General features: G+C 40.6%; 1 protein-coding gene across 3 annotated transcripts in view; it reads left to right on the forward strand.

The window, feature by feature from the left end:
* Positions 1–12,598, forward strand: part of SLC28A3 (solute carrier family 28 member 3) — a 75,434-nt gene that overhangs the window by 13,715 nt on the left and 49,121 nt on the right. For 2 of the 3 annotated variants that reach the window (XM_084628529.1, XM_084628527.1), the window contains exons 2-3: positions 1,109–1,207; positions 10,732–10,811. In XM_084628529.1, coding sequence (XP_084484655.1) covers positions 1,109–1,207; positions 10,732–10,811 — 179 coding nt within the window. Of the gene's footprint in view, positions 1–1,108; positions 1,208–10,731; positions 10,812–12,598 lie in introns of those variants that run through there. The other variant, XM_084628528.1, reaches the window with a different exon arrangement.

The following is a 12,598-nucleotide window of genomic DNA, read 5'->3' on the forward strand; positions in this document are numbered from 1 at the left end:
CAATGTGTTAACTCTTGAGGACTTGGCCGACTGCTAGTTCATCATTAGCAGCAAGGCATTCCCTGGGAAATATCCTACCCTCTTCCATCCTCTGACTCCACCACCTCAACCAAGCTTCACAATCATCATTGCTGTGTACAGTATTAAATTGTTTGTTTAAAACTTATACTGTGTATATATATATATATATATATATTTCCTTGGAACCTAACCACCCCATTTACATTATTCTTTTGGGGAAATTGGATTCGCTTAGTATCATTTCGCTTAAAAGAGAATTTTTCAGGAACATAACTACAACATTAAGCAAGGAGTTACTGTAGTTCTAAGCTACATCGACTTGAGTTACGCTATTCACGTAACTCAAATTTCATAGCTTAGATCGACTTTTCCCTGTAGTGAAGACAAGGCCTTAGTTAAGACAACTTACCTCTGTCCATCCATGATTCACAAACCCTTAAATGAAATTCCCTTACCCATCTACAAACTGTTTTTATTATCTCTCATACACTTAGATTGGACTCACTACTGATAGGGGAAATAATATACTTTGGTCTTAACCTATTGAGAGAACGGCATCCCCATCAGGATGGAGCTGCTCTCTGAGGTGTAATCTTTGTTCAAAGCTCTCCGTAAAGAGACATACTGAAGTAACCATTGTTTTCCTCTTGCTTGTTTTGTTTTAGCTTTACTTTTTCTTTCTTTGCCTTTCTTTATTAATAAAATACTCATAAGGCTTGGTAAGAACCTCGTATGACTAAAACAGTGGAAGTCACATCCCTGAATTGGCATTATTATTAGGACAATTATTAAGATTTGGCATCTACCATTTCTTGTTTCTCTAGGGTATGACTATTTTAGTAATTTGAGGGATAAAATGACTCAGCACTCAGCATCTTAAAGCACCCCTTTCTCCTCCATTCTTCCTTTGAGCGTTGCATGCAGATCAGTATTGGAGCACAGAGCAACTCTGTACTTTTGCTGTCTTGCTAAAGTAAAGCACAGAAGCATGATTGTCGCAACTAGAGTCAACTATTCCTATATTAAAGAAAGATGTTTGATTCTGGTTTTGAACTCACATCTTGTTTACAATTTTGATATTTCTCAGAACAACTCTGAAGATGAAGTTATAAATGAGGAGGGGCTAAGAAACAATTCATTAAGAAGCAGGAATTTACAAAATAGTGATGCTGTGCAGAGTGACCCGGTAAGGTTTTTGTTTTTCTTCAGATGAAAATAATATCCAGTCAGTAGAGTAACCATGTTTATAGTCAGAACGAACCAGAAACACAGTAGGGTTAATAATACTGTCAAGACAGAAAATGAATATGCACTTGTGATAGTACATCCAGGAATAAAATGAATAACTGAATTAGAACTGAAATCAGTAAACTGAGAGGTGAGCCAGTCCTGTTCTCAGAAATCCATCAAAAAGAAATGGATACATTGATATCACTACCAGGATTCCTGAAAATGTTTCATAATTTCATAACAACTCTATCCAAAACGTACATGAGGCATAGCAATGCTGGTCATGATGAGTACTAAAGGCAGAGAGCTGAAATATGGTATGTCTGCACTTTGAGTTGTAAATGTAATTTCCAGCTTGAGGAGACATTGGTAGCTCTGAATGAGCTAGGAAGCTAAAAACAGCAGTGTAACCATAGCAGTGGGACAGGCTAGCCATGTTGAGTATATGTCTAGCTGCGTGGATGGGTACATACTCAGGTGGTTTGGATGGGTACATACTCAGGTAGCCCTCCTGCTGCTCTTGCACCTCTCTGGCTACACTGCTGTTTTTTAGCTTCCTAGCTCAATCAGACCTAGCAGAGGGCATACATTTTCAATCTGGAAATTACACCTCCAGCTCAGTGTACAACTATACCTGTAGAGGGTGTGGTGACAGTTTTCTATAGAAAGTATTATAAATAGTCTAAAGCTTTTAATTCAATGGAGCTCTTCCAGAGTCAAATCTATGTAACCGAGAGTAGAATGTGGTCCTTTATAGTAAATTCTGTGCTGTCATGAAGCCCCTGATTTTTTTCCCTCTGTCTTTATCAAAAGAGTTTTTATGGGTTTTATTTAACTTATTAATCTAAAACCTCATGGGCAGATTCTACACTGTAAACATTTTTGACCATAAGCAAAATGGAATTCCACTTTCCAGAATCCACTGACACTGAAAGAAGTATTTTCTTCCTCTTAGATTTTGCTGGTTTTTGGAGGGTTCACAGTTGAAAATGTTGGTCTGGCTCTCCAACACTTTTAGTGAGGCTATTTTTCACACAGGACAAAAAATTATACCCTATCTCCCCGAATTGAGCACATACTTGGATTTGTGCTGTAATTACACATCCACTAGATGGCCCAAATCCCAGGGCAACAGTAAATAAGAGGTAACATCCAATGGTCAAAGGGTGACAGAAATGCTATACAGATGGTTTTACATCAAATGTTTCTATTTCATTTCCTTTGGCTGTATGACTTGGCCCATGTGGTGGGTCACTAATCACTTAGATTTACTAGAGATAGTCAAAAAATTTTGAAAATCAAAACTTTTCTTTCCTTCCTTTACCTTCAAAAGGTCAGACACAATTCTAGAACTTGAACTTAGGGCTTGTCTGCATGGTGAAGTTAGTGCACAGCAAAGATTTCATCAATATTTTCACAAAAAAATCTCCATATTTCAAGCAGCTCCATTAGATGCTTTAGTTAATACATTTGCCTGATTTGAAGTCTTGACCAGTGACTGAGTTTGGTGGCAAGAGGCCTAAAAGCAGTGGTAACAAGTTTTTCATTTGCTGCCCTTAAATGCAAGGAGAAAGGAGTGAGTGTGCAAGGCCAACATTTTTTGACTTCATCCAGGGCAACAAAAAGAGTTAATTCACCACTAGCTACTCCGATTGCCTATAATGGCACTAAAACCTATTCCTATACTAAAACCTTCCACTGGTGACATGGTACACCAGGTTCTGATCTTTGTTGCACCACTGTAAATCTGGAATCCTTCTAGTTACTCCTGAGATACATGGGTCAAGATGAGATCAGAATCTGGCCCACTGTGTTTGTGGTGGGCCCTACAGTACTGTTTTTTGGAAGTAAATCCAAACACTTGGAGAAATATGGGGTAAATGCTCACTAGCAGAACTCCAACAGTCTGTACCACACTTCAGCAGCTCATGTGCTACACTAATTTCCAGCAGTGCTCGGGGGGACAACTCAGGTTAAAATATTGTAGACTTAAAAGGGCACAGCAGTATGGGACCCCTAACAAATGCTTTCAGACACAATGAGTCTGAAAGCCAAAAAAATCAAATTCTATTCCAAGTTCATGTTTTTTAAACATTTGAACACAATAGATGTAGATTCAGGGATATTTAAAGAAATTGCTAACATTGTATAACCCAGTGGGGGTGGGGGAGGGTGTTACCATTCCCCCTCTGTGCTGATCCCTTGAAGATATGAGTTGTTACAGACCCCAGCTACAGAGCTATAACTCAAGGTGCAGTAGTTCATGCTTTTAATTCTGGAGGTCACCCGACACATTCAGTCTCTGGTGTGTCAGCCAAGAGGGCTGGTGTCACATGAGACAATTCCAACTGCTTCTGAGGCAAATTATAATTATTTTGAAAATCTTAACGATTCAGTATATTTGTTATAGTCTACTTTAAATACGAGAGTGGCACAAAAGAAACCCACTTTACAAACAGCCCTTCTTTCTTTATAAGGGTGTTATGTATTAGAGATAAATAAAAATCTGTTTTTTAAAGTGGAACGACAAATTAATCTAAAGCGCCATCAATGAAATTCTTCAGTTAGAAAGAGTACTGGTAATGTAAGATTGTGCCCTTAAGACCCAGCCCATGGCCCAGGCTAGAGGGAAGAAAGATGGGCACTGGGCTTCGGAGAGCTGGGTTTGATTCGTGGCTCACCCACAGAGTTCCTGCATGATTTGAGGCAAGTCACTTAATCTACCCAAAAGAAATCTGATGAGGTTCAATAAGGATAAGTGCAGGGTCCTGCACTTAGGACGGAAGAACCCAATGCACAGCTACAGACTAGGGACCGAATGGCTAGGCAGCAGTTCTGCGGAAAAGGACCTAGGGGTGACAGTGGACGAGAAGCTGGATATGAGTCAGCAGTGTGCCCTTGTTGCCAAGAAGGCCAATGGCATTTTGGGATACATAAGTAGGGGCATAGCGAGCAGATCGAGGGACGTGATCGTTCCCCTCTATTCGACATTGGTGAGGCCTCATCTGGAGTACTGTGTCCAGTTTTGGGCCCCACACTTCAAGAAGGATGTGGATAAATTGGAGAGAGTCCAGCGAAGGGCAACAAAAATGATTAGGGGACTGGAACACATGAGTTATGAGGAGAGGCTGAGGGAGCTGGGATTGTTTAGCCTGCAGAAGAGAAGAATGAGGGGGGATTTGATAGCTGCTTTCAACTACCTGAAAGGGGGTTCCAAAGAGGATGGCTCTAGACTGTTCTCAATGGTAGCAGATGACAGAACGAGGAGTAATGGTCTCAAGTTGCAGTGGGGGAGGTTTAGATTGGATATTAGGAAAAACTTTTTCACTAAGAGGGTGGTGAAACACTGGAATGCGTTACCTAGGGAGGTGGTAGAATCTCCTTCCTTAGAGGTTTTTAAGGTCAGGCTTGACAAAGCCCTGGCTGGGATGATTTAACTGGGAATTGGTCCTGCTTTGAGCAGGGGGTTGGACTAGATGACCTTCTGGGGTCCCTTCCAACCCTGATATTCTATGATTCTATGATTCTATGATTCTACCCTTTTCCTTAGTTCCCTCTCTAAGGAAATGGGGATAGTGCTGCCCTACCTCACAAGAGTGCTATGAGGATAAAATCCATTAATGATTGTGAGGCACTAAGATTCAAGGAAGATGAGGAGTATTTTAGAAAAGGTGGTCAGAAAATGAGGGATTTTCCACAGAAAATTTCAACAAAAACAACAGATTTTCAGCCGAAAACCAACATTTGTCAGTTTTGTATTTTTGTTGAAAATGAAAAAAACTGAGGAAATGAGGCACATTCCATAACATTTTTTGTTTAGTCAAAACCCAATTATCTGTTAAAAAAAAAAAAAAGTTTTCACTGAAATTTTCAGCGAGCCCTTCTTACATGTACATATAAGATAGCAATGCAGATAGACACACTGCAGATTCTCGGAAGTGGTGTGTGCCTGAGGCAGGAACCATTATTCTGGGGACTTCAGAAGAATGTAGGCCCTTTCACAGAATTCAGTACGTGCTCTCCCCATACTGGCCTGTGAGGTCCCATGTCCATCAGGCCTAATCTCCAGAAGTTCTAATGCCCCCTGAGAGCTTGTCTAAATGGAGAAGTCGTGTGCAGCGAGATAGAGTGTGAATTTACAGCACGCTAGTTTCTCAGCACTAACTCCCCACGTGGATACTCTTACTACACATTAAAGGGGCCATCAGGCAGTGCCCTATACTAAGCTAAACTGCACAAAAGCACTATCGTGGACAGTAAGTGTCCGCACAGGAAGTTAATGCAGATTAGGTAGTGCACTGTAAATTCACACCCTGGCTTGGTGCACAGTAACTTTCCATGTAGACAATCTCTCAGTCCCAGCTCTGGGATTGTGCCTGGCCTTCTCACAGGAAAGAAAGGAAGTAAGTTTCTTACCCCCACTTCCCTCAGATGCTTTTAGACCTGCACAGGGCCAGACACAACGTAGCCTTTAACTTTTGTTTCGTGTATCTCTATTTTTCATGCTGTTCTAGGAAGGCAGATTGACAAAGGTATCGTAAATTAGTATCATAATATTGTATTTTAAACATTTTCAGTGGTGCAAATAGGTTCTCTTTGTTATTCTGAAAACCCAAAAGAAAGAAGTTTGGCTAAATCCCTGATATATAACCATTTGAAATTAATTTTTTCCCCTCAGTTCCTGAGTATATTAGCCTACCTATGTAGGAACAGTTATACAGTTCAAAGGGCAGGGAAGTTATGCCTGAAACATCGTAGCCTTGAGTGTTCTGTGTAGAGTATTATCCTATTTATTGCACCATCTATGCAGTCACCACATTATGTTTTTAGATGTGTTTAGAATTGTACATGTGTTCTGGAAATACCTCTCAACTTTTTATGTGTCTTTCACAACAGGGGCTTCAGACTCTAGGAAGAGCTAAGTACATCTATTGTACTTAGTGCTTGTCTAAATTGCACCACAGTCTGGAGTATGGGAGTGTGATTTGTAGAGCACACTAAGTGTCGTGCTCTACCTGTCCCATGGAGATTCTGCTGGGACAAACTACTTTAATGCAAACTAGGTACCTTTTAGTTTGTGCCAGCAGGATCTACATGAGGCAAATAGAGCACAATGCTTCAAAGCGCTTTACAAATCAGACTCCGTACTCTGGATTGCGGTGCTGTGAAGACAAACCCTTAATCTCTGTGAAATGAATTGCAATCACTTCTGGTAGAAGAACTATTCTGCCTTTTATGATCTACCACAAACAAATGGCTGAAAACCCAGGTTTCACTGCATTTAGGGCCCTGTTGATTTCTAGGGCACTGCTTGTGTGAGTAAAGTTACTCACAGCCATAAGCTTTTGTAGGACCAGGCCCTTGGTGGATCTCTGACCTCACAAGACACCTGACCATTATATAGCACCAGCAAATGCCAGCAGAGTAGCATGAGAATGAACATCCTGTAAGTTTCTAGTACAGTGGTGGGCAACCTGTGGCCCTCCGGCCACATGCATCCCATCAGGGTAATCTGATTGCGGGCTGCGAGACATTTTGCTGACGTTGACTGTCCACAGGCACAGCCCCCCGCAGCTCCCCATGGCCACGGTTCGCTGTTCCCAGCCAATGGGCGCTGCCATGGTCCCCCTGCCCTGTGGCGGTGGCCAGGAGCTGCAGGCTCCCCCTGCCCTGAGGCAGTGGTGGGGAGCTGCCAGGGTGTCCCTGCCCTGCGGTGGCAGCTGGGGAGCTGTGGGGGTTCCTCTGCCCCACGGTGGTGGCCAGGGAGCTGCAGGGTACCCCGCCCTGCCTGTGGTGGCTGGAAGCTGCGGGGTACCTCTGCTGCCCATGGCAGCTGAGAGCTTGGGAGACTGTTACCTCAGTGGCAGGGAGTACCTTACAGCTCCCTGCCACTGAGGGAGGTGGCGGAACCCTGCAGGTCCCAGCCACTGAGGCTGAAGTCATGGAGGTCTTCGGAAGTCACGGATTCTGTGAGTTCTGCGACCTCCATGACAAAACCATAGCCTTACTTATGACTCCCAAGAGTGCTCCCTTTCCAGGACACTCAGAATCATATTTTAGCCCCCACTGTTTTGGGTAGTGTGGCTCAAGCATTTTAAGCATGACTGTATCATGGCAAAATTGAGAGTTAGGAGGTCTGACTTGGGAAGATAGAGCCAAGTAAATGAGCCCATTTTTCATTCTATGTGATCAGCTGTAATTTAGGTTTGAGTCTCTTGATTCCACCTATCCAAAATGAACAGATGCAGTATAACCCTAATTTAACTATAGAGAAAATGGCACTCTGATAGCCTCATCACTTTAGATCCATCAGGATAGAACCCTGCTACAGATGTATAGCGGAAAGAACCCCTTGGCTGGCAAATACTACCTACAGTACGAGTGGCTTGATTCACGTTTGATCTTCATTTTATTTCCCAGTGAATATCAAAAAGAAAGTAATCAAAGTTAAGTAGAATAGAGCAGATAATATACAATAGTCTAGCTCCACAGAGCTGAAAGGCTTTCAGGGCCCTCTCATGGAAATTTGAATCACGAAGGCTACAAACAGACCTCTATCCATGTAGCTTTGGACTATCACATAGGAAAATGAGTGGTAGCTTCTGAGCAAATTTTTTTTTCCCTACGTGCCACTTTAGTTATTTTGTTAGTTTTCCCATTGAGCTAGTTTGCTTCAAATGGTCTCCCTGGAAATGAACTTAGGGCATTTCAGAGCTTTCAACAGAATGTATAATATGCAGCAGAAAAAAATAGACTGAACAGGAGAAAAATAGTGACAGGTCTTGATTTATAAACTAGTTTTGTGAACGTAAGTAGCATAAAATTTATGGCATACAAAGTCTAAAATTACTCAACACACAATTGCTCCAAACTACCAGCCAAACTGAATAAAACTTCCTCTTTGGAGGCTAGTGTATAGTCCATAGTATGGTTGCATCAGTACGTATTTTTAAGACAACATTGTCCTGCTTCACAATATAATTGCACACTGTAATATTTCCAGCCCCATACCAAGTAGTGTACAATTGATTATTACAGTCTCTTTCGTCACATGCTAAAATAACACATTGAAAGGGGATAAGAACAAAAACAACATATGGGGACTGCTTTCCTTGTATTACAGAAAATTCAGTTAATTATGTGAAAACCTTCAGTTACTTTACAGTTTTCAGCTGACAAAGAAAGAACAGAATTTACACTAAGGCCTCTTTTCACTATTCTGGCAAAAGGATCTTACAGGAAATGTAAGTGTAATACTCTGCCAGAATTGTTTAAAGGGCAGTAGTATAAATGCAAATCAGGCTCAAGAATTGTAGCTGAACTTCACAAATAAATTTAGCATTGATATATTAAGACAAAATTGTGATATTGTTTGTACATATTTATTTTGGTTAATTTTTATTTTTAACATTTTAATTTATAAGGGACAAAGAAGAATGCTTTATGTTGTGATGTACTGCAAAGAATCTGTTTCATATATATATATGTATATAAAAAAATATGAAAGCAGGTGACATTAGGAATTTGAGTAGAAGGGGCAAAAAGCACAAAAATGACTGGAAGGTAACAAGTTGAAATTGGTAGAGAGGAACCAGTCCCGGATATAAGTGGTGTTTTGGAGGAAATCCCATTGTAATGGAAACTAAACTGTATTATACTATTCAGCTACTAATTGGCACTGTGTGTAAAATACCTTATTTAAAGCAAACCTTAGTCATACCTGGCAGAGCATTAAAGGATCTTATAATGGACATATCTGCTGTGTATAAGCAAGCTCTGTGACCAGTCCTTATCTGGGACAGAAGTACATGACATGGTGTCAGGAGTAAACTAAGAACACAAACAAAAGGAAAGCTATAACAAAGCTTGCAGGATCTCATCAACATGCCACTCTTCAGTGTCCCCAGAGAATTTTGGCTGTGACAAACCTTCAGAATGGACAAACTAGAAACAATATTTTGAAAGATTTTACATTGCTACCAAGCACCACAAAGAAACTAGAGATACATAGGTATCTTCTTTAATTTATGCTCTGAGGGAGCAAGCAGATCAAATCCTTTAACTCTACTGAAGTCCAACACAAAGATGACTGTGAAAGTGTTCTGGCTATGTTTGATGCATACTTTATACCTCAGAGAAATATGGTTTATGAAGGAACATGTCCCCCCACCCCCCAACTTCTAGTCAGTTTCTCCTCCTACAAGTAACTGTCTCAGTCTATTTCTTTCCCTCCCCCTACTCTGCCTTTTGTCCCTCTGCAATCAAATCAGGTGGTTTCCTCCTTCCCACTGTCAGGGTGCCAGCAAGGGGTAGAGTCACAGAGAACACAGGAGAGACAGGCTCCTTGCTCTCAGTTCCAGTACCTGGCCCAACCCCAGCCTTGAGTTATTGGGAACTGCTCTTACAGGGAAAGTCCTTCTGAGCCACCATATCACCAATCTGGAGCATGCTCAGTCACTCTTTGGGGACTGGGCATGTCCAGTTTGTTTACCTGTAGAAGTTGTGAGGGGATGGAGCATGCTCAGTTGCTCAATGTGAATTGTACATGCAGTCTGGTCAGCACTAGGAGCCGTGAGAGGCTCAAGCATGGTCAGGGTGGATAAAATCTTTAGAGTTTTTAGCTGTTAAAATTAAAAGCTGTCACATGTAAACTACAAAATTTCAAAGGCTTATAACTTGGCCAGATTAATTGTTTCTATGAAAATCTGCCTAAAAGGATATCCCTGACAAAAAGGCTACCTCCCTGCCAAACTTCAGGTCCCTGTTCTAAAGCAAGGGGGTGCTAGAGATTTTCAAATAAAATGTTTCCAGAATTTTTTAAACATGGGCAAAACAACATATTCTTCCCTAGCCACCTTCTTGGAAGCAACTGGACTACTTTGACTGACACTAGCCAAAAAACACTGAGTGCTGAGCAGACACCTGGCATGGAAAATTTCAGCCTAAGTGGTTAAAGTCTGGCAAAAGTTACAATTAACTGAAAACAGAGTCTTATAATGAAAAGTCAGGTAACCTTAATAGGCAGTGCTACAAGATCCACCTAGAATATAAAATTCACTTTTGATCAGCTATACAAAGCTATTCTGTTCTTGACTCTTTTCCTCATCTAGTGACATAGAGGGGCCAGGCTAGTCTCTTTCTTTACCTCCCCCTTTCAAATTTTGTGGGCTTTGAGAAGGTTCAAAATTCAAAAAGCTCATCACTTGACAGCTATGCTATATAACTACTGAGTGTGCTTGATGTTAATAACAGTGTTGGTACCGCAAAGCTGAATCAGAGCTGTATGCAAAATGAGAAAGAATGTGTGTCATGAATAGAATAAATGGAATGAGATGTTACTCTTGAGAGTTCCTGTTGAGACTGCATGCTGATTGTGATTCAGCTACAGAATGAAACCAAATCTTGCCCTGTGAAACCACCTCAGCTGTCCTTAAGAGAAATATGTCATATTCACTATATTTTTGTGTATCTGTTTTCCAGGAGGATACACACATCAATATCGAGAGTGATCAGCATAAAAACAAACATGACTCAGTAGCTGAGAAAACATTCTTACAAGGGTAATTTTTTTTTTTGAATGAGCAAATTTTCCACCCATTTCACCCCCACTCCAAGCAAAAATTTGCCAATGTCTCAGCCTCCTGAATGACAGGCCAAAATTCAGCTGCCATATTTCTAAGCCAGGCAGTCCTTTGTATCTCCTAGTAATTTGTGTATTGAAAAAACTACATTATATTTAAAATTATTATGCCTTGCAACTGACATATATGATCATGGAACTGAGCATGTGATTATGATCAGGAATCTTTGCAAATTAGAGAAGCTAATATTTTTACATAGACTAGATTTGCACATTTGATCCAACAGCACCACTTTTGCATAGTAGCTTAAATAATAGTTGAGCCTGTTAATAGATTCCTGCTGGAAGTTCAAGATTCATCATTGCCATGCATACTGTATAGGAATTCACACCAGTGCAAAGTAGATATAAACCACCACCATCCTGATTTGGTAGTGTTTTACACTACTTTGCACAGGTGTCAGTGATTACACAATGAATTGAGCTGATAGTCCCTGTGTGTGTGTGTGTATCCAATCTCCATAAAAGAGGTTCCTGAGCTTGAGATAAAATACTGACTTCTGAATTAACATGTTTCTGTCATATTGGGATGGGAGAAGATTTCATATAAGCACAGTCTTCCTGTTTTATAGTTCAGCAAACTCTAGCAACTCAGCTGCTGGGTAGCCAGGTACTTTGAATTTATCTCATTCCAACTGGGTTACTTGACCTGGCCATGTGCATGTAAAATTACCCAATTTATATGCACAAGTTGGGAATTTGGAGCCATAAATTAAGTATATGCATAAAATATGCATTACACTCAACTTGCAAAAAGAAAAGGAGTACTTGTGGCACCTTAGAGACTAACCAATCTATATGAGCATAAGCTTTTGTGAGCTACAGCTCACTTCATCGGATGCATACTGTGGAAAAAGAAAAGCTCATGCTCAGATAAATTGGTTAGTCTCTAAGATGCCACAAGTACTCCTTTTCTTTTTGCGAATACAGACTAACACGGCTGTTACTCTGAACACTTAACTTGGAAAACCAAGCCCATAATTTGGTCAGTTTCACAAACAGTCATAAAATTAAAATATTTATCTTAAATAGTTAGCATTAGTTTTTATGCCACACAACTTGTAAAGTAATTAACTATTTTTACATAACCAAATGAGCTATTCTTCTCTAGTCCCTCCTCCCTGCTCTTTGGAAATTTGTGGTTTTACTAGCATTTATGAAACAATTTCCCATTTTAAACTTTTAGGGCCATGTTAAAAAAATAGGGCGGAAATTGCTGTAATTGTGAGTGCAAATTAAGCATTTGAGTGTCTAAATAACCATTGGCGATTACCACAGTTGTGTGTACAAATTAAGCATCTGCAAACACGCAGTTGTGTGCACATTTTTGAGCAGAGACTCCCATTCTCAGAATGGGGCCCTTAAAGTTTAGAGTGTTAATATCATAGAACTGGAAGGGACCTCAAGAGGTCATCTAATCCAGTCCCCTGCATTCATGGCAAGACTAATTATCTAGACCATCCCTGATGGGTGTTTGTCTAACCTGTTCTTAAAAATCTCCAATGATGGAGATTCCACAACCTCCCTAGGCAATTTATTCCAGTACTTAACCACCCTGACAGTTAGGAAGTTTTTCCTAATGTACAACCTAAACCTCCCATTGCTTCTTGTCCTATTTTCAGAAGTTAATGAGAACAATTTCCCCCCCTCCTCCTTGTAACAACCTTTTATGTACTTGAAAACTGTTATTATGTCCCCTCTCAGTCT

This window comes from Lepidochelys olivacea, assembly GCF_965140295.1.
Source record: "Lepidochelys olivacea isolate rLepOli2 genome assembly, chromosome: 5".
NCBI lineage: Eukaryota > Metazoa > Chordata > Testudines > Cheloniidae > Lepidochelys > Lepidochelys olivacea.